Genomic DNA, 21723 nt, shown 5'->3' on the forward strand with positions numbered 1-21723 from the left:
TTTTGGTCAGGAAGGGCGCCTAGGGTGCTGTCTAAGTTAGGCCACTCACAGTGCTATAGAGTGTGGTAGAATTAAAATGGCAGAAATGACAAGCACATTTTTTAGCAATCGAATTATGTACACTGCTGTTCAAAAGTTTTGGTTCTACGATTTTTTTGTATGTTTTTGAAATAAGTCACTTATGCTCATCATGGCTGCATTTATTGAGCATAAAGAAATTATCAGCATGCTATTGCTTCCAAATATACTTCCAAGTTTTAATTTTTAGCATAAACAGACATCACTTTAATATAACACATTATTTTCTGGGATGCATCAGGATGGATTAGTGCTTACACTGCAAATGCAACATGTTTTTGAGTGAATTTGAGTGATCAGATCACAAAACATTTTAAACCCTGTTTACCACTGTTTATTGCTGTCCACTTTTGATCGGATCATCTGAGATCTTAATACCAGGTATAAACAGGTCTATTTTTGCTCAGCACTGTACAATTTAATACCATTTAAGTGTTGCTTCTGTTGTGCTGTGAATAATAAGGATGAGTTTTTTTAACGCTGTGAATGGTGATCTCATACTTGGCAACATTATTGCTCTTGAAGGTCAGCCATCTATACCCAAGCACATTAGAAAGTGCCTCCACAACTCTCTTTATTCATTCTTATACACAAACACTCACACACACTTCCTCTGCAGTACAATAGATCATCCTCTAAGCCCTGATGTGTCTGACTCTTACATGATTTATTAATAAAAATTATAGGTAGTGATTCAACAGAGGGCTCTAATTAGATTTTTGCGCATACACGGCGCGATGAGGGCCTTTCCTTACTCTTCCTGGCAACTTTCTGCTGCTGAGATCCATTTAACAGAAAGAGAGGCTGCATTCGCCACTCCGCACGTGTGGGAACTGCTCTGCTCTGGTGCGGTGCAGCGCAGCAGCGGGTGGGGGAGGGATCGAGAGGGAAAAACAGAGAACGTCACAAACGCAGCGGGAGAATTTAGGCTAACATGTGAGGTAAAGAGCTCAGAGAGGCAACTGCGATAAAAAGAGCGTCAGAGCAGGAAGACATTGAAGGGAAGGATAAAAGCTGTTAGTGAGGATGAAGATGAAGGCCATGTCCTCCACATCTTTCAGCAGCACTGGTCTCAAATTCTTCTATTCTGTATGCTTCATCAAGCTCTTCGGCCCTTCAGTCCTGTAAGTGTGTGTTTATCTGTGTGTGCTTATTTTGATTTTGTGCATCTGCAGTAGATTTGGACTGTAACAACACTGCAGCACAGGACATCTGCAGTGAGAGAGAGAGAGAGAGAGAGAGGAGGGAGAGCTTAAGAGAAAGAACAGCATGTCTCTGTTTACGTTTTTCCTTCCTGAATGATGTGACTCTTTGTGTTGGTGCCCGCGTCTCTACATGAGTCTTGTTGTTTCCATCTTTGTTTACAGTCAAGATGAGGGTGATGCAGATGGCTTTCCCGAACTCCAGGCCTCGCCACCTCCGTCGCCCTTTCTCTCGGCTATTTTGGCAGCATTCCAACCCGTAGCCTATGACGACGAGGAGGACGCCTGGCGTTGCCATGTCAACCAGATGTTGTCGGACTCGGATGGGTCTTGTGCTGTGTATACCTTCCATGTGTTCTCACGACTTTTCCAGGTAAAATTAAGAGTGTTTGTGAGTTTGTACTTGCACATTGCATGAATATTAATAACCGTTTTCTGCAAATACATTACCGTTCAAAAATCTTGTAAATCTCTAAGATTTCGTTTAAAATAAATTAATATTGTTATTTTGCAAGGATGAATTTAATCAAAGCTGACTGTAAAGACATTTATAATGTTACAAAAGATTTCTATTTCATATAAATGCTGAACTTTCTGTTCATCAAAAAAATCCTGATATAAATGTATCACATTTTCCACAAAAATATTAAGGAACAGCAACTGTTAGTAATAATAAAAAAATTTGATTTTCTCTTGTCTCTTTAGCACATGCAGAGGAAATTTGACTCTATTACCCATGCCTCAGTACGCTTCCTTGGGGAGGGGCTCCAACGAATGGGTAACCAGTTCCTTAGCTCTCTAGAGGTCATGACCTCCTGCTCCCAGTGCCCTACAGTCCTGCTGGATGCTGAAACTGTGAGTTCATGCATTTAGAGTATGCACTTCCTCTGCACCTCACACCTGAACACTTACAATGCTAATAATACTTAAAATACCTGAAGACAGTGGAAGATCACAGTTTATTGGCATTGCATTTAGGGTTAGTTACATTTGCCTGTTTACAAAGCATATGTCAAATCATTTATCTATAAGTGTGATAGTGTGACATAATTTCTATATTTAGTGAACTCTGTGTGTGTGTGTGTGTGTGTGTGTGTGTGTGTGTGTGTGTGTGTGTGTGTGTGTGTGTGTGTGTGTGTGTGTGTGTGTGTGTGTGTGTGTGTGTGTGTGTGTATTTTAGCTGGTCTCCTGTGGGCTTTTGGAGTCACTAAAGTTCAGTGTGTTGGAGTTACAAGAGCATCTGGACACTTACAACAGCAAGAGAGAAGCAGCCGAACAGGTGACTCACTAACTTAAACAATATCAGACACCTTAACTACAAACCATGTGTAATGCGTTTTAAAAGTCACCATGAAATCCAAAATCTCAATCTTATTTTTATTGAATATTGCATGAATGAATGATTGAATGAATTAATGATTTATCCGTGCACACTTATATATTTTTTTTTTTTTTTTTTTATTCATGTGCCCTCGTAATCTTTCATTAAAAACATTAATTTCCCCTTACATCTCTTCTCTGATTGTGTGTGCATCAGTGTAAGGGCGGGAAGATAATCCCTCCCCTTCAGCAACCCCTCATGAGATCACAGCGATTAGCAAACAACAGTGATTCAACCATCCAATCAATTCCCGATACACAAAACTAAATCTCGCCGTACATTTGTTTCTCGTTTGAGAATGAAAGATAATCGAAATTGGCAGAGTAGGAGGCACGATGCTCATGGCATGCATTGACAGCGGCTTCTGCGTGGCCAGGCAAAAGACATAGATCTCAAATCCTTCGAGAAGCTCAATGGGCCCTGTGCAGACTGAACAAGGCTATAAATAACATTCTTGGTCACCGAAACATGGATCTTTGTAACATCATCCTCTTTTTGGCGATGACTCGACAGCGAAACTAACGATAGATGTCACAGTTTTGTATGAAGGAGAAAGTTTCTGAGGAAATGGCGCCCAGCGCTGCGTTATATACCTAATTCGTGCTTGAACACCATTGGACATTACAATGTCGTTATGCCAATCAGGCTTCGGTATTCCAGAAGAGAGGCGTTTTCCCATAGCGCCATCGATTACGCAGCATTGAGAGACCGATATTGAAAGGGAACTCACATTAACTACTGACTTGCATATCCTTACATACCCACATAATTGATTTGCCTTCCATGGAATACATGGTAATCACTGATGGTGATTTACAATTACTTTTTTTCTAAAAAGAACAATAAATGTAGTCCTTATAAGCTGTGCTCTTTATTTCGAGTATTTTGAAGCCATATGATGGCTTTGTGTGAGGAACCAAATTAATTTAAAAATACTCACTGAAATTCTTTCTTTAAATTCAGTAAATTAATGAAAGAACATCTGGTAGCTCTTTATTTTACGGTCCTGTTCCCCATGTACATACTATGTACTTGTTATAGTTATTACAATAACTGAGTAATAACTAGGTACTAAACCTACCTTAACCTACACCTAAACCTAAGCTTAACCCATGTATATACCTTAAATTAACCACTACTTTTTTAAGGTAAGTACACTGTAAGTACACGTACTGTAGAGTAAAGTGCAACCGAACATCTTTGTTTGCATTAAGATAGAAGTGGACTGATTTTCAGCTATACCCAATTCTGGTAGATATGGAAAGTATATAAATAACCTGGGCATTTTCTGTGCAGTTTGTTCATCAAAGCTTCATCTTTAAACCCATCTTTAAAGGGTTATGCAATGGAGGAGAGACAGCAGAGGAGAATAAGCTGACAGTGCAGGATCATAAAATGCTCCTTGACGTCTCTTTGCAATTATTGTTGGCTACTAAATCATATCAGGACGTGAGTTGATTTAGCCAGCGCTAGCTTCCGTCAGCTCCCATCTCTTCATGCACGGTCACTAAGAATAGCCTCACGGAGCCCCTAAATCATTTAGCTGGGCGGACAGGCTGCAGGAAGGGGAGCAGAGGGGCCAGATGGGATAGTGGATGACTAGGGGACAGTAATTGGATGAGACACAGGCACTGCCTCTAGCATTATGTCCCGACCCCCTCTGTGCTTAAACAGACCCTCTTTAATTTGCTAAGTAGTTCACTCTTATTAAATTTACCTCACACACACACTCCCATACACACTAGTTGTCTCTCTCTCCATTTCTGTTTCGCACTCACAGAAACGTCATCTGTCTTTGCTCACATTCACCAATAACATCAGAAATTTACACCTGCACTTGGTTAACAAGGTAACTCATCTCTTCTTCTCCTTGCAGTGGTTGGATAACTGCAGAAAGACTTTCGGTGATAAAGACAGTAACCAGCGACCCAACACTCAAGCTCAGGTATGAAAAAAAACACTCACATCACTGCATGCCTGTTTCAGCATGCAAACGTGAACATTTGTGTTTACATATTTCTATTTATCTCTGAGAAATAAATAAGAATGGAAGAACATCTGTAAGAGTGTAAGCAAAGGTGATTCGAGGGCAACTGATTTTCTCAGCTTTCTACCACTCATAACCAGGTCCACACAGAATCTGTGCAAGCCGAACTCACCACAGATTTCTACAGTATTTAAATGTCTTTTTTAAATGTTAAAAGTTCTTCACATCCCTCTCATCCACACAATTTAGCAGGATCCCCCCAAAAGACTGGAATAATGACTTCTAAAAATTCAGCTTTGCCATCACTGGAATTAATTGCATTTTAAAATATATTAAATAATATTTCACAGTTTTACTGTTTAGATGTATTTTATATCAAATAAATGCAGCCTTGGTGAGCATAGGAGACTTTTTTTAAGAGACTTCTTTAAAAAAATAAAATAATTATATATATATATATATATATATATATATATATATATATATATAATTTTTTTATTATTTTTTTTTTTTTAGAAGTCTTTAAAATATAATATATATATAATTTATTATTATTATTATTATTATTAAATCTTATCAGCACCAAACTTTTGAATGGTGTAGATTCTGTCTGTTCCTGTCTGTGAGAATTATGATTTATGAATTATGAATTATGAAGTCAGGTTTTGTGATGCCACAGTGGAAATGATTTCTGCCAACACTGCTCTATCTTACTATTACTTGCATTGGTTTCAGTCTATCTCATGCTTTTCTACCTATTTTGCATATATTTAGGTACGTTACATATGTTTGAGTGTGCAACTGTGCATAAAAAGTGAAAATATATTCAAAGTAATTTCTCCCCGAATGCATTGCATGTGACGGCAACCTTTGTCATTGGTTAATTATCAACAGCCATTATCGAGCAATATTTCTCTCTCTCTCTCTCTTTCTCTCTCTTGTGGTGGTCTTGGGGTGTTGTGAGCTCACTAATTTTTGGTCTTTCTCTCATTTCCTGTGTTTCCTCTTTTTTTTTTTTTTTGTGACCGGCTGTCCTTCTTGCTTAGCAAATGGAAATGCTAGCAGTAAGTTGTTTATTGTATTTTAGAGCCTGTCGCAATCCTTTCTATTCAGCCACACACACTGAGCATTCGTCTATTCTTCACTGATACATCTGCATAATCATTCTCAACCAATCAGAATTCAGAACAACCCCTACATCTGATCTCTTAACAACACCACAGACGTGTCTAATTCATGATCATTCATATATCATCACTACAAGCTTCATTAATGAATTTCATTATTTAATGGCTTAAATGAGTTCTGCATACTTACAGTGTTAACTTTGCTAATGCTAATTTGCTAAAAGGTTACTGGTGTTTTAATGCTTCTAGAAATCATGTTATGCATTAAGTGTGTGAATGGAGTGTGTCCATGGACAGCTGAGTGGAGGATGGTAGAGAAAAGTAGCTTAGATTCCTTGTTCCAGCACTTTTTTGCATGCTCCATCTAACTCATCTGCTCACTGACATATTTTGGATCACTCCATTCAGATCTGAAGTTTTTCAGAAACATCACTCTTTTAGGGTTTCGTTCTGATTAGGGAACCATATAGTCACACTACACAAAATGATTCACCAGGGTGTAACCCTTCCTCTCCATCTCAAAGTCAGGACGTTCATCCTTCTATCTGTCTATCCCTCCATTTGATCATTCATCTGGCCGTCCGTTCATCTGATCATGCTGTTTTGCTACTGACAGAGCTAATGATTAGAGCTGAAGATGTTGAGGTGATGGTGTCATGATCTTTGTTTCTCTCTCTATCTCTATCTCTAGGAGCTGGAGTTGTGTCGACGGTTGTATAAACTTCATTTCCAGCTCCTACTGCTCTTTCAGGCCTACTGCAAACTCATCAGCAGAGTGGACACCATCAAGAGAGAGGCAGAGGTTTGTATCTGCTGTGTTTCCTTGTATAGTTAGAAGCTCTTAAAGTATATTTTTAGTAGATACTTCAGATATGATTGTAGAATAGTCTGGACAACGATATGAATGTAACCATGATTTTAGACCTCTGTGATTCTTGGACCTGCACAATGATAATAAGCTGCTCTCTTGACAAATGTTTCTTTTTAAAAGCAGACTAGCTGGCACACCACTATTAAAATGTAGCCACAATTTTTATTTTTTATTATGGGTTAATAAAATTAAAGATAAGCCAATAAATGCTTTTATTGATTGAGCAAAGTTGTAAACAAGTGGTAAGACTGTATTTGAATGAGACGTTTTGAATGAGAGGGTTAGATGTTCTCCAGGCATTATCTTGGCTTTGTTGTCTGTCTCCACCAATAGACTTTTTGCACAACACTTTTTACACAGGAAACATTATTGCATCCATCATTTTAGAAGGGTTAGTTCACCCAAAAGATAAAAATGTTGTCATCAACCTTCATGCCGTTATAATCTAAACCCATAAAACTTTTTTTCATCTTTGAAACTCAAATGAAGAAGTCTCCTCAAAAGACTTGGATTTCTGACCTGGAGTTGAATGGATGTATTTTATGATGTCTTTATGAAATCTTTGAAGCATCAACGTTTTGGTGAAAAGACTTTAAATGGAGAGACAGAAATCTCTCAGCTTTCATTAAAAATATCTTTGTGTTTTGAAAATGAATGAAAGCCTTATGGGTTTGAAACGACATGAGGGTGGGTGATTTGATGACGAAATCATTTTTGGGTGAACAATCTTTTTTTATGTAGAATTACATTAAAAGGACATCTTTGACTTGAAACACATATATAGCTATTTTCAGCATCTCAAGGCAAGATGGTTGCAACTTTAAGATGGCGTATGGATGGATGGATGGATGGATGGATGGATGGATGGATGGATGGATGGGATGGGATGGGAGGGATGAATGGATGGATGGTTGGATGGATAGAAAGATGTAAGGCCAGCCATACAGGCAGAAGATGGCCAGTTTTCTTTTTGCATTTTGTGGTAGTTTGTGTTAATGTGTGCCAGTATGGACACATAAAGGTCTGACTGCAAATAATGCTCTTAGTGCAGCGTAACTTTATTAAGCTCACTGAGGGAGACTGATATGCTTAACACAGACCAGAGCAAAGCCATTCAGCCTATCGCTCATCAATACAAACTCACTTACACTTTATAGACCGTACACACACACACACACACACACACACACACACACACACAGACCTCAGCAACCTCTGTTATGTAGAAAGAATATAACAGTTCTCATGCCTCAGCTTGGGGCAGACACGGTTTTGTTATGTTGGTGGTGCCGTGAGTTAATAAGCACTGCCTGAGGATAATCCATTTCAATTTTCAATGCGTTTATGCTTAATATGACATGACTACGGTGTGCTTTAATTGTGTGTCAGCTGATTGATTTTGTATTGGCGAATTGGTCGGTTTTCAGGTGTGTTTTTTTTTTTTTTTTTTTTGACAATATTGACCAAATGATGATTTAAAATGACATGCTTGTGTGTATTTCAGGTAACTAACATGTCAGAGGAGCTGGCCATATTAGAGAGCTGTCTGAAGGAGGCGGAGTCAGTTGGTGATGGACAGGAAGGAGTGGGCGAGTTTGAGGTGGACCAGTCGAGCACAGAGACGGCCATCCACTCACTTATCGAGAGTCTTAGAGCACGGGACTTCAGCACAGCTATCGCACAAGTTAAAGCCTTCAGGTATGATAAACAGATTAGTTACAGTAAAACAGAAGTAGCAACAGATTTTTTCTTCCGTATTGTAATGTATAGCCAAGTGAAACGTAGGGTGGGACTTGGTGGTTGTACGAAAATTGCAGCGATCTCAGTAATATCAATAAAAATATTATGATGTGCACAGATTAAGTATTTATAATAAACGGCAATATTCTATAAAAAAAAAAAAAAAAGAATTGTCCGTTTTGATTTCAAGGTGACTTTAAAGTCGCAATGTAACGGAAGTAGCAACAGATCTTTTCTTCCATATTGTGACGTACATTGGATTATCAAAAAAGAAAAAAAATGTAGGGCATAGACTTAATTCCATCCATCAATTGTAAGAAAGCAGCAGGGTTTAAGTGAACTAAATAATTAAAGAAGTCCATCATACATTACCAGAAAGAAGTCTGTTTAAAAATGGACATTTATATTCTCTCATATAACTAGCACCAAGCAATACATCGCATTGAACAGCTCTTTCCTTTTATAATTTTTTTGTCCTAACTAGTCTTGACAAGCGATGTGGCATATTGTCAATCACTTACTGTGTATTTACGCCGAGTAGCTCTACCCACAGTACAGTCTCAGTGGTCCAAAATCTTGCTCTTCATAGTTTGCTTGTTAAACAGAAACCATATTCTGATTTCAGAGTGGACAGACAAATTGCTTGCTACTGGCAACATGTATTACATCATGTCCAGTTGGGATCCATAATCTAATTAACCATCTCGTTAACCTCCTCAAGTTCTCTTTTGCATAAATCTGATAGATTCCAGTGTGTATTTTCTCTATAAACCGCCTTCTATGTCTCTTACTTCCCTTCATTCCCTCAGGTGCCTGTGGCCTAATGACATATTTGGCAGTGAGAGGGATGATGCCGTGCAGACGCTGCTGCACATTTACTTCAGGCACCAGACTCTGGGTCAGACGGGCTGTTTGGCTGTGGTGGGCCCCAGCAGGGATCTTTCTCAGGCCAGCACGCGCCTCATGGAGCTCAACCTTCAGATCCGCGAAGCTCTCTGCCAGGCTCAGACTCACCCGCACACCCACCAGACGTGCATCCTGTCACCGACCCCCACGGCCCACATCCAGACACAAATCGACACTCAAAACACAGTCCTCAGCACTGGACTGTGAGAGCTTCACAAACTCAACTCTCTTCCTCCGGGGTGGTGGGTTTGGGGATTTTCACGTAGACTTCACCTCAAAGGGCTAAAGAATGTGTGGACATTAGTTACTCAAAACTATTACGTACGTACCGCGTTTTTCTTCCCCTCCCCCCTTTCTCCAAAATAGTTTAACCTCTTCAGATGTTGTAAAAAGTACGAAGAATGGGACTGGTCGAGAACCATTAGGAGGGACACTGGGCGATAATGATGCTAAAATTGAAGCTTTTTGGCGGAATGACCTATGACCTCTGGGTGGCATCCTTTTTTAGACTGATCCACATCCGTCTGCCCCATTATGCACTGGGGCAGAGATGGGATTTGAAGCGTGATTGTGAGAATCAGAGGATCGCAATGGATCGGCGAGACTCGCATTGTCGATTGCAAAAAGCATGCTTGAAAGAGAAAAGCCTGCAACAAATATTTTTTTGAGAATTGTATTTTTTAACAGTCTTAGGTTGTAAATGTTAGGATATTTAACAAGTAATTGTAAGCTGGGGGGCCATACCCTCCATTTAAAGAGGTTTATCTGTTTAACTTTATTGACCTGCGTCGGGGAGAACTTTCAGCTTTCACTGGGCCGCTCTTACAAAACCCTTAAACTATAACCAAATAAGTAGCTGCCTGTAGGAAACCATAGACTCTTGTGTACGCGTGCGAGGACGAGTGTGAGTGTGAGAGTGTGCGTGCGAGTGCGTTTGACATGGACTGATATTTGCACACCCGTTCTCTCTCATACATGCACGTTAACAAACCGAGATGCACAGGTGAAGTGCAAACTGGCTGCAACTCATGGAAATATCAATAACTTATTTTACTCTGTATATATTTTAGAAAATGTATAGTGTAAAAGCAGTATTTTTCCTTGTACATTTGTGTAATGCACTGTTCAATCAGAGAGAGCTCAGTAGAGGGTAAGACTAATGCAAAAAAATTGCGAGTTGAATAGCTGTTGGGAAGTCATGGGCTGCCCTCTCCTTTATGATAATACGCCACCTTAATCTTCAATATTTCCCGACGAACGAGCTCGGCTTCTCAGGTCGAGCTTTTGCCATATGCATTCCTTGATACCCACTGTGATCTCCATGTTGGCCCAAAGTCCCCCACTGAGGCCCCCGCTGGAGCCCCTGCTGAGGGGAAACTGGGGCTAGTGTTTGTCCATGTTGGCTCTGTCTTAACCCTAGACTCAGGGCTGCACTGAGGGTTTGTGGGCTCTGCGACGCTTCTGAAAGGCACTGCACTTCGCTTGCCAAACTCCAAGAGACAAAAGCGATATCCTCAAACGTAGGGAGGAACCGTTGAATTTGTCGTGGCACATTGAGAAACAAAACGTTCACTGTATTCATTCCTCTCAGAGATCTCTTCTGTTGCTTGTTTGGTACATTTTGAATGCTGTTCTTAATTATTTAATGGATATATTATTTACCTGGAAAAATATAGTTTTTATCTAGAGGTGCATTATCTCTTTTTTTCTGTTTCCCCCTCTCACATTTCTCTCTGGTTTGTCTTTGTCATCTGATTTACCTGCTTTTTCCTGTACTGTTAAATAAAAACCTGATTATAAGCAACTCTGGCTTTTTGTCATTTCCTGACGGTCCTCAGTGTTTAATTGCAGATATCCAGTTATTAACCATACAAGCGGTACGTTTGATATGCATTCTTTTGCTCATTCCATATATATTAGTGCCCACACCAATGGATGACAACATTATTATAAGCCTGTGCTGCAGTTATGTCATCTGACACTTTAAAGTTATCGTTCATCAGCTGGAATAAATTGTTCAGAAAGGGATTCCTTTGTGTCAGTACCAGTATAGTTCTACTGTAGATATTTTCCTTGGTGAGAACTGGTCTTTCAGGTTTAGTATGTGAAACTTAGAATTTTTTTGTAACAACCCCATTACATAGCATAAATACACAAATTACTGGTTTTGCATTTAAAGTTACCGCAAACCATAACGGTTAAATATACAAGTAACCAGTAAACCATTTGTTCATTCAATTTAGGTTCTTAACCGCTGTACAAACCAAACCACCCCATTTAATTGAAACTTAAATTCAACTTAATTTGTAAAAAAAAAAAAAAACTGCACAATTATTAAAGTTTGTCACTTCATATTGAGATGTGCACTTGTGTTCTGCATGACCTCTGGACTATGCAATTTTAGAAACTACAGTATATCAAAGTATCAGTTCAAAAAGTTTAGCTTTTTAGAGAATTATACTAAGGCAGTTCATATATTTGGCAGTTCATTTATGAAAAACACAAAGATAAAAATGTTTTAGTACATCGTTATGTAAACGTACCCTAAAAGCCAGCCATTCAAATCATCCTTCTGCAAAGCAGTTCACATAAAACTTTGGTTCCAGATGTGCTAGTAATTGCCATTTTTATTTTTCAGAATTGATACTGTACAAATTAAAGCAAAACAAAAACAAATGAGACTGCAGAGACTGATGGACCAGCCTCCCCACTGCAGTCTTTGTGGAGCGAGGATGCAGAGACTGAAGTGGACAATCCAGCTGGACAAAAAAGCCTGAGCACAGCACAGAGGTGCTAAATGATGTATTTGAAGCTGAATGTGCTGTCACAGGAGAGCCGCTTGCCTTTGCAGCGGCCACACAGATCCTGCCGGTGAGGTCTTTTGGGGTCCACATGACGCGATGTTACAGGACATGTGCAGCGAGTCTTCTTACAAGTCTGAAAATGAATAGATAATGCAAAGTGCACAGTTAATATACGTGTAAACTATTGGCACTCCTAGTTAGTTAAAGACTGTTCATCAATAAAATGGACAGTTGATGATAAAGTTGGATCGTGTTGCGCCTTCATTTAAGCCATTTTAAGCATAGTTTCTGCGGTTTTACTTCTACCCCCACTTGGAAGTTTGCTGTGGTCCCATAGAAAGCCTCAGGCCCTCTAGTTGAGAACAATGGCAGGACTGGCTTACCTGACAGGTTATGTCTTCAACCCTGTATGGATTGAAGGATTTCTGACATGTTCTGCAAAACTGCTTGAAATAAACCTTTAAGAGAAACAAAGCGTGAATCAATAGCTATACACTTGCAACAATAGAGGGGGAGAACATCTGTGTGTCTGTTTAACGTGGGCAATGCATGCCAGTTAAAATATGTAGCTATCTATTACCTTGTTTGTGCCTTGGACACACCACACATAAGCACTTTCCCAGCGCAGGTTGCAGTCTTTGCAATGATAGTAGCCATACTTCTGCTCCAAAAACTACATTAAGACAAGTTAACACACTGCTGAAAACTTAAACTGCTTTCCACCTTGTTTTTTAGAAGGTAGCCTACTCCATTTGTAATGTAATATATAATATTCAATTGCACCAAGTTCAGTGAAAACAAAAACAAACATGATTTGGCGTTAAGGATAATCAACTTCCCCTAACCTGGAATCTCACACGAGCCTTGGACTTGGGTTCGCTTTGTCCGGTTTTCACTGGCTCGTTTCGGTTCTCCTCATTTGTTTCCGTCTGTTTGTTTTCATCTTTCTCTGGACTAAGCGGTTCCTTCACGCTCTCCTCACTCTCTTTGCGCTCGTCTCCCTCAGCGCTTTCCACCTTCTCAGCGCGGTCCACCGTCTCCGTGTCCTTCTTCTCCTCCTCCTCTTCCTCTTCCTCTCTGAAGAGGGACACTAGTCTCCTGGACTCGACCGGGGAGTACACGGCTTGAGTGCGCGGGAACCGGACGCCGCCGCTGATGGGGCTCCCGGGAGTCTGGACCTCCTGCCGCCGCTGGCGCAGGGCATCACGCTTCCGGGCCAGAAGGGTCCGCGGGCCCAGAGAGCACTGGATGGACGCGTCGGTCTTCGGGTTGACCTGGACCGCGATGTCTTTGGTGTTGGCTTTCCTCAGACGCGGGGTGAGGTTCGGGTTGATCTGAGACAAGATGGACTTGAGCTGCGCCCTGTGGTAATTATCGAAGTAGCTCTCGCCCTCACCGCAGTTGGCGTAGTAAGCTTTCTGCCTCCAGCCCTTGAACTTGGGATTTTTGTAGGAATAAGGATTGTAAGAAGAGTAAATATAGTTGTCGACTGTCTCGTTACCATACGTAGCCATTTTTTCGCTTAGCCGAAGGGCAAACCCATTGCAGCAGGTTAAGTAGACACAAGGACACATTGAGGTCAGGTGGTTAATTAACTCCAATTAACCGGATTCCCACGGTTAGTGAAAACATCCGAAAATATCAGGGACTTTTCAAAAGGGATTTTCCAGACCTGAAAAAGTCATAAACATGTATAATTCTTGTTGGAAAATACGATTTAAATTGTTAGCTGTTTTGGTGTTTAGTTTGTTGACCAGTCACCATGTTTGTTGCTTGTTTCTCCAAGCAGGAATACACATCTTGACCAGATGGATCATCTTAATTGGTCATGAACAGTTCCATATTCTACTTTAAAAATACATATTTCATTGAATTTGAGAGATTTCACTTGTAACATAATGTGCATGTTCCCATCTTACACCAAAGAGCTGTCCTTGGATGTAATTGCAACAATATAACATTCTAACACAAACTAGTTATAATGTCAATATAGAATTGATTTAAAAATACATGTTATATTTTAAGAAGTTGTGTCCCCTAATTTACAGCAGTGGATGTCGCTCCTTTAAGAAAAGGGACAATTCTATTTGGACTACTTTCTGTGTGAAGGTCATTGCAGATGATGGTTGATCTTTTGATTAATATTGTCTTATTAATATTCCTAAAATGCCCCCTGATCTTGAAAATATCATGATGGCAGCACAGTCATTTTAGAAAAGTCTGAATTTGTGCTAAATACTCTCTCCCCAGGTGGAAATACAGACAGAAGTAGTTTACACCAGTTCCAAAAGCATAAGCACAGTATTTGACAAAAATTTTTTTTTTTTTAAATGGCTTCCATTTTACTGAATGGCATAATAATTCAATTTAAATACATAGCACTAAATTGTATTATAAAAAAAAATATATAAAAAAACGTATATTTACAAATTCTGCCTATTGTTTGCCACTTCAGTTGTCTTATTACTAAAAATCAATACTGTAATAATGTTAAATAATAAATATTAGATTAATATAAAGTTGTTGTTTTTTGTGAGTGCATATAAAATAATTTCTAAACCAGAGTCTGGCAGTGATATTGGAGGAACAAAAATAATAATAAAAACATGCTTGCTGTAAACATTTATTCATCTTGCAGGCGTTTTCTTATATTCTGATAAACATATACAATATTTTCATTTCGATTACAGAGATGGATTGCGTATTTGGATATTTTCAGAAGGAAACTAGCACATAATCACTTTTCTAGAATAAACCTTATTTCAAATAAAGTCTGTTTTTATTGCCGTGGGCTTTTCCTGTTTTCCAAAACCACATTTGGTCTGACGCTGACATGTTGTAGCCTTGGTATCGGTCATATCAAGCCGATCAATGGTAATCCTGTAAAATTCCACAATTTTTGAAGCTAGAATCTCCAAAAACATATTTTGTCTTGTTTTGGAATCAGAAACAGACTGACAGTGGGTGATGTGCAATATAAGGCGTGGGATGTGAATCAGTCTTCTCATCCTCTGGGTCCACATAATCAAATAAGCCAATGTAATCCTTTTACTGGGGTAATAGCAGGATTCATTTACAAACAGCAGCATAAATCTATATTAATGGTGGATTTGCATACACCCATGACACTCTGAAAATGTCTTATACATTATTTGAATAAATGAATGAATGAATGTATGAATAAATTCTCTGAACAAAAAATAAAAATATATAATTTATATAGACATACACCTCTCTCTCTGTGTGTGTGTCTAAATATATAGATTTATAGTTTTATATAATTTTAAGAATTATATAGAATTACATATTTAATATAATAATTATATTTGTCTACAAATGGTATTATTCATTTTTTTTAATTGTTACTAATAAATGTCCCCCAGCATGTGCATTTGTTTTTGAATTCGGCATATATTTTAAGCTAATTCATAAAATGCCATTGAATTGTAATATCTGGCTAGTGTGTTTAGATAAAGATTTCAAACATTGGCTCGGGATATTCAAATTCAGTATCGCCACTGTGTGATGTCATGATGATGTTAGTTTCCAATTTCACAGTCTTGCAACCCTTTTTGGCACATATTAGTTAGAATGCTCTGAGTAATTAGTAAAAAAATTCACCAGTGAGTGATGGCATGAATAAATCCTAATGTAAATACGCAGGTCCTATGTCTATAGCGAGTCTCAGGTCAGTTGTTTTCGTCCCCTTATACAGGCGTGGGGCTTCCAACATCATCCTGTGACTCTAGCACAATGACATTGGGATCGCTCACTGTTACCGCACCATACGTAGAATCAAACGGCACATCTTCTTCTTTCATTCTCTTGTAGGATATGTTTGTATCATCATCATCATCCTGCATGAGGTCCGGTTTATGTAGTACCTCTGTCCTGTACATGCGGTAAACCAGAATGAAGATGCCAGCCTCCGCTGCCTGGAAGAGTGCGTACAGCAGAGGAAACATATACATGCCTCCCATCAGCTGCGGAGGGAACGCCAGCTTCAGGATGGCCGTGCAGAGCTGCACGTTCTGACATCCGGTTTCTAAAGACACGGTCCTCCGACAGTTGGGGGGCAGGTCGAAGAGCGTGGCCAGGCCGTATCCCGCCGCGTAGCCGGACATGGGCATGAGCACGGCCACCAGGTAGACGGAGGCGGGGATGGTGGCCAGCAGCTTCGGGCCCAGCATAGTTCCAGTCATGATGAAGAGCATCAGAAGAGTGACCAGGAGAGACCACAGAGACACCTGGACCACAAGCACAAAGCATACAAGCAGTCAAGTCAAGTCACCTTTATTTATATAGAGCTTTTTACAATATGGATTGTTTCAAAGCAGCTTTACAGTGATAACAGGAAAATTATGCAACAGAGTTTGTTTCTGCTGTACAGCAGATCTAGAAGAAAATAGCATCATAGTCCAGCTTAAGTAAGTTCAGTTTCATTTTTGTTGCAAAAAAGTTATTCATTTAGTTAATTTATATATATAGCCACTCTGGAGAAATCAGAGATGTCATTGTCCAGCTCAGATCAGTTCTGATGTCGATGCAGGCAGATCAATAAATATTGTTGAATATTAAGTGTCATACAGACATACAAGGGTCAAACAGTTCTCAATAGAATTTATACAGGCTATTGATCCATTTAGTTCATCTTAGTTATTTAGCAAACAGAATTTGCAATATTTTCTAGGTGTAATGGTACGCACTGTATTTGCACAATATTTTGATTGTATTTTCTGTGTATAATGGACATTCTGGACATTCTAAATATATTCTGGGTGTAATATTTTATTTTCTTGCTAAATGTTTTACTTTACATTCCAGGTGTAATGGAGATATTCTAACAATATTTTTATTTTATATTTTGAATCTAATGGAAATAAACTCATAATATTATTGTTTTATTTTATAAGTGGAAAAATTGACATAATGACATTGACAAAATAATTTTATTTTATTTGTCCAATGACCCTCACAATAGTTTTATTTTTATGGGTCTACTCTAATGGATACATTTTTTCTAATGGAGATAATTTCTAAATATTTTAAACATTAAGCTATCCTTAAACAACCAATTTTTTTTTTTTTTTTTTTTTTTTTTGCCTATCGTGGACTCTGACCAACTACCTGAGTTTCATTTCGCCTTTTTATTTTTTTATTATTGTAGCTTTGCAATTTTTCTATCATTTTTCTATAAAATTTCAAATTTGCTTTCATCTAAAACTTGTTCAGTTTTGGTTAGTTTCATTAATGGTTTTGTTAGTTTTTGTTTAGTTTAATTTTGTGAACACATTTCTATTAAGTTTTTATATATTTAGTTTCATTTTTAGTTTTAGTAATTATAGTTTAGCAGAGTTAACAAAATATTTCCAGTGTAGACCAAAGCAAGACATTTATTTCAGCAAAGTTTAATGTTTGCACAGTTTACAGTTAACTCTTATGCAAACCTCTTAATAACTAAAAAATAAAATAATGGTTTGAGATTGAACAAAGAACCAAACAAATGCAAATTAAAAGTAAACTAAAGTATAAATTACTATAAAAAAGTAAAAATGGTGAAACATTCAGACAAACTCATTCATATTAAAGTCCCCATGTAGTCAGTAATTGTATCCCTTAAAACTCATCTTTGATCACCCAAATTACATATTTAAACGTTTTTTCCTTAAAAAAAAAAAAAATTCATGCCTTAAAATATCTTGAATGGAACTCTACACCCTTGCCTCATCTAGTATACTTGGTTCTATAAAAATGCATATTAGCCCCGCCTCCACTCACTCACCAGCTCAGAGAACCACTTGTTGATGATCACACGTTGACGTGATTGGTTAGTAGTCTTTTACAAAAACACAATATTTTCACCAAAATGTTGCTTTTTTTTATTAAACTTTCATTCAAGTGTTGATAAAATTTTGTTTTATTAAGCTAGAATACAACTTTTTTTTGTTTCTTTGTTTAAAAGTAGTCTGTTCTTTCTTTTGATATATTACATATCCAGATATTCATACAACAACATTTTCTGGGGGCCATGAAACTTTTGTGAAAATGATTTTAAAAAATGCTGGCAGCAACTCTTTTTTTTTAAAACGCTGACAGGGAAAGAGTTAAATGTTTAGCTACTTACAGTATTACCGTACGCACACGCTATTTCACTGTAAAAACTAAAAGCGTTGTGTTGGAATTCATACTTATCTTCAGTGAACATTAAGCCCCGCCTTCTTTGATCTGATCATCATTTTGTTAACAGGCAGGCAGGACATCGTATCATTGCATTCGGACCAACTGCAATGATTTGACGAAAATGTTTTGGTCCTGTGACTTCCACAGTCACTGTTTTAATATTAAGACCACTTCTATTATTTATTTCTATCATGATATGAAGAGAGTTTCAACCAGTATAACAAAAAGTGTTTATTAAACAAATTGCCTATACCCTGCCTTTAATTACAAAATGATTATTTATTTTTGCTAATTATTTTATTTCAGTTGGTTTTTCAGTAACAGTTGTTAGTTTCGTTTAGTTTTTCATTTATGACTCTTTTTTATTATTATTATTATTATTTTTTATGTTTTTTGACCAATCGTTTTAGTTTCAGTTTTCGTTTACTAAAATATTGTGATGTACTACTTGGTAGACATTACCCTGGTCGAGAGGAACTGCTGTGAAGATAGCAGTGTGTAACAGGATTCAGCGGGCAGCAATTAGCCGTAAAGGGTTTTCATTAATATGTCTGGGAACAATTGATGTGACATATTTAGCTATGTGTGGCCTGGGGAATGAATCCTGAAAAGAGTGAATGGCACAGACAGACACATGATGATACTACTAGAGGAGAAAAGTGCAAGCCATGATGAGTGACAAATCAGCCCACTTTTATCCACTCCACTTTCCCGTCCCACCCACCCTCACCCCAACAGCCTCTATTCCTTTATCACACACTCTGTCACCCCCACCCCTCCGCCTCTCTCTATCTCACAGTCGCTACTGTGCTCTTCTGTCCAGGCTGTTCTTAGATAAGCTCAACTGAAAGGAGGAACCCATGCGCGCATGTGGCCACTTTGCCCTTGGGCAATGAGTTCAGTCTCCTATAATGGCCAGAGATTGTGGACGTTAAGACGACATAAGAAATCTATCACCAGTGATATTTAAGAAAAGACAGCATAATTCAGCATAATCATAATTCTAAATTATTTTCTTGTGATGAAGATATTCCACTAGTGACTCCTCTAAATCAACTGTCTGATGTTTCAGGTTCCTTTTCCTAATAGCAAATGCGCGCAGCTGTGGCCCTATTCCTTTAACCACTGTTTTTTTGTGCATGTAGTCACCTTAATGATGATTTCTGCCACTCGAGCATAGCGCTGTCTAAGCCAGACCCCGAGCCCGATGGGAATGAGGGTGCTGCAGAGGGTGAGAATGATCGCGCCGAAGGGCAGAAGGTTGACCACGGGTGTGTTGATCCATGCGCGACTGTACATCCACAAACACAGCGGCATGAGCACGAGCGCCAGGACAGTGGACGAGATGGTCATGACGATGCTGGAAAACAAAACCCACCAAAAGCAATGTATTACCAAGTCAGCCAAACAAAGTTGACGCGTTATTCTGACCTTTATTTCATTTATGTGTTCCATGCACGCAGTGTCATGCTTATATCTCTCGATATTGTAATTTGGTCAGAATGAAAAGAGCATGCTGAAAAATATTAAAACACAATATATGTGTAATGTTCAAAAATCCATAAATATTTAACATTTAAATTAAACATTTATCAAATATTATTCTCGCAATATATATAGGCTATATTTTTATTTTCTGTGTAATCTGAGACGGATTTTCACATTATTCAGGATCACTTATATTTCACAGATCTTCGCATTTTTCTTAAATGAGCCTAATAACATTATTCTCACAAACATTTTTATACACTCTTAAAAATAAAAATTATTTATTGTCATCGATGGTTCCATGAATAACTTTTAACATTCATGGAACCTTTACATTCCACAAAGGTTCTTTAGATTATTAAGATGTTCTTAACTAAAAAATAATGGTTATTTTAAGAACTGTTTAGTGAAAGGTTCTTTGGGAAACCAATAATGGTTCTTTAATGGCATCACTGCAACAAAAAAATAAAATAATAATCCCTTTGAAGCCTTTATTTGTAAGAGTGTAGTTGATCACCGGACGGATGTAATAGACATCATAGCTACCTGAGGTTCATCTCGCCGTTGACCAGCAATGACATGATGTTGGAGAGGTTTCCTCCAGGGCAGCAGCCGCAAAGCAGCACAGCCATAGCGGCCACATCATTGAGGGAGAAGGCCAGAGCCAGGAGGAAGGCGATGAGGGGCATGAGGACAAACTGGCACAGCACCGCCAGCAGGACTCCTATGGGCTTTCGGATGTGCTCGCCCAGCTGACTGAGCTCCACCGTGCAGCCCAGCCCCAGCATGGTGAAGCACAGGACAAAGCCAACAAACACATTAATCCAGTGACTCAAGGGTGAATCCCAGAAAGCCACAATCAGGTGAGTGGGCTCCTCAGAGGGCGAGAATGGACCCGCCAGGAGCCCCGCTGGAGCCACATCAGTCCTGAAGCTGCTGAGCACGAGAGACAGCGGCTCCTCTGTGGCGCGCAACCCTGCCACGGGAGGCTTCTCCGAGAAGCTGGCTGGATCCTCCGTGAAGTTCAGAAGTTGCGTGAGCGCGGCGGTGTTTGGCACGCTGCCGGAGGTCTCCATCGCGTCTCTAGAGCACTGGAGCTCTCCAAATGAACCTTCAGTCTCCGCGGGTGTATCCTCCTTGACCTGATGAGAAAGGCGCGCGGTCCCCTAGCGGCGCAGGATCATTGTACGTCTGTCAGCAGTGACTGAGGGACACTGGGATGTCCAGCGCTGAGCGCGCGGTGCCACCGGGAGGGGTTTGGCGTAGAGCGCGCGTCACCAAGAGCCATTACAGGCGCCATCCACAACAATTAACTCACAAACTGATCACAAAGACACATTTCTGGAGAAATTCTTTGGAATTGGATTGGAACATGTTGGAACATGAACGCTGGAACTTGTCCATCAACGTTGTTATTATTCAGCACTAATGTTTTAGGACCTTTATTTCAATTCTGTTTCATGCACTCACTCCGTAGCTATAATTTAATTCATGTCTTTATTTCCATTAGGTCAGAATTACCAAAAAGAGCATACTGACAAAGATGAAAATATTTAGGTGGGGGAAAAAATCCCTTAAATATAGCTAAGGAAAGCGTTACATTTTAGGGTCATCTAATGTTCACCATAAATCAGTTTGGTCTCAAATTTCGTTAATTGTTTACATTGTTTAAAATTCCTCAAATAGCCTGTTCAACAGTCTTGTTCATATGGATTGTCGTAGCCTACCTGTTTGTTTTGACAATTCAATTAAAGTTATTGTACTCTATTTGGAAAATATCACAAGTAAAATGTATGTCAGTTGTACCAAATATTAGATTGTTTTCAACTGACAAAGATTTATTTATTTATGATTCGTTTATATAGACTAAAGATCAACAGCAACAACAACATACATCTCTGTTGTTGAAAAAGACAATTGATGATGTAAGAAATCTATTCAATTATTATGCATTTTGGT

General features: G+C 38.8%; 3 protein-coding genes and 1 long non-coding RNA gene across 12 annotated transcripts in view; 2 read left to right on the forward strand and 2 right to left on the reverse strand.

Moving 5' to 3' along the window:
* The window catches only part of fryl (furry homolog, like), a 101259-nt gene extending 90163 nt beyond the window's left edge, over positions 1-11096 (forward strand). For 7 of the 9 annotated variants that reach the window (XM_082147532.1, XM_082147533.1, XM_082147528.1 and 4 more), the window contains 8 exons: positions 1446-1653; positions 1986-2135; positions 2461-2559; positions 4538-4606; positions 5695-5712; positions 6467-6577; positions 8151-8344; positions 9196-11096. In XM_082147532.1, the coding sequence (XP_082003658.1) occupies positions 1446-1653; positions 1986-2135; positions 2461-2559; positions 4538-4606; positions 5695-5712; positions 6467-6577; positions 8151-8344; positions 9196-9499 (1153 nt within the window). In that variant the 3' untranslated portion in view covers positions 9500-11096. The remainder of the gene's footprint in view (positions 1-1445; positions 1654-1985; positions 2136-2460; positions 2560-4537; positions 4607-5694; positions 5713-6466; positions 6578-8150; positions 8345-9195) is intronic. The other 2 variants (XM_082147527.1, XM_082147526.1) reach the window with 1 other exon arrangement.
* On the forward strand, positions 8345-8823 carry LOC309482266. The gene is made up of 2 exons (XR_014200273.1): positions 8345-8448; positions 8555-8823. It is a non-coding gene; the product is annotated as an uncharacterized lncRNA (long non-coding RNA).
* Positions 11097-11887: 791 nt separating the features above from the next.
* On the reverse strand, positions 11888-13873 carry zar1 (zygote arrest 1). The gene is made up of 4 exons (XM_082147586.1): positions 12942-13873; positions 12677-12769; positions 12480-12554; positions 11888-12229 (listed from the first exon to the last, which is right to left on the reverse strand). The coding sequence occupies exons 1-4, from the start codon at positions 13668-13670 to the stop codon at positions 12086-12088; spliced, it is 1041 nt and encodes a 346-aa protein (XP_082003712.1). The 5' UTR covers positions 13671-13873; the 3' UTR covers positions 11888-12085.
* An 830-nt stretch (positions 13874-14703) lies between these two features.
* Positions 14704-21002, reverse strand: slc10a4 (solute carrier family 10 member 4). Its single transcript, XM_082147584.1, has 3 exons — positions 20311-21002; positions 19426-19636; positions 14704-16343 (listed from the first exon to the last, which is right to left on the reverse strand). The coding sequence occupies exons 1-3, from the start codon at positions 20838-20840 to the stop codon at positions 15804-15806; spliced, it is 1281 nt and encodes a 426-aa protein (XP_082003710.1). The 5' UTR covers positions 20841-21002; the 3' UTR covers positions 14704-15803.
* Between the last annotated feature and the right edge of the window lie 721 nt (positions 21003-21723).

The sequence above is a fragment of the Leuciscus leuciscus genome (genome assembly GCF_965113295.1).
Source record: "Leuciscus leuciscus genome assembly, chromosome: 19".
Taxonomy (NCBI): Eukaryota; Metazoa; Chordata; class Actinopteri; order Cypriniformes; family Leuciscidae; genus Leuciscus; species Leuciscus leuciscus.

What these genes read in the sequence shown, in the direction of transcription:
- zar1 (XM_082147586.1), bottom strand. Translation starts at nt 13,670, where the DNA reads ATGTGTCCTTGTGTCTACTTAACCTGCTGCAATGGGTTTGCCCTTCGG. An exon ending in GTGTCCAAGGCACAAACAAG is followed by an intron (nt 12,555 to 12,676) that starts GTAATAGATAGC and finishes TTTCTCTTAAAG; the next exon opens with GTTTATTTCAAGCAGTTTTG. An exon ending in TTGAAGACATAACCTGTCAG is followed by an intron (nt 12,230 to 12,479) that starts GTAAGCCAGTCC and finishes ATTCATTTTCAG; the next exon opens with ACTTGTAAGAAGACTCGCTG.
- slc10a4 (XM_082147584.1), bottom strand. Translation starts at nt 20,840, where the DNA reads ATGGAGACCTCCGGCAGCGTGCCAAACACCGCCGCGCTCACGCAACTT. An exon ending in AACGGCGAGATGAACCTCAG is followed by an intron (nt 19,637 to 20,310) that starts GTAGCTATGATG and finishes TTTGTTTTCCAG; the next exon opens with CATCGTCATGACCATCTCGT. An exon ending in TGGCAGAAATCATCATTAAG is followed by an intron (nt 16,344 to 19,425) that starts GTGACTACATGC and finishes CTTGTGGTCCAG; the next exon opens with GTGTCTCTGTGGTCTCTCCT.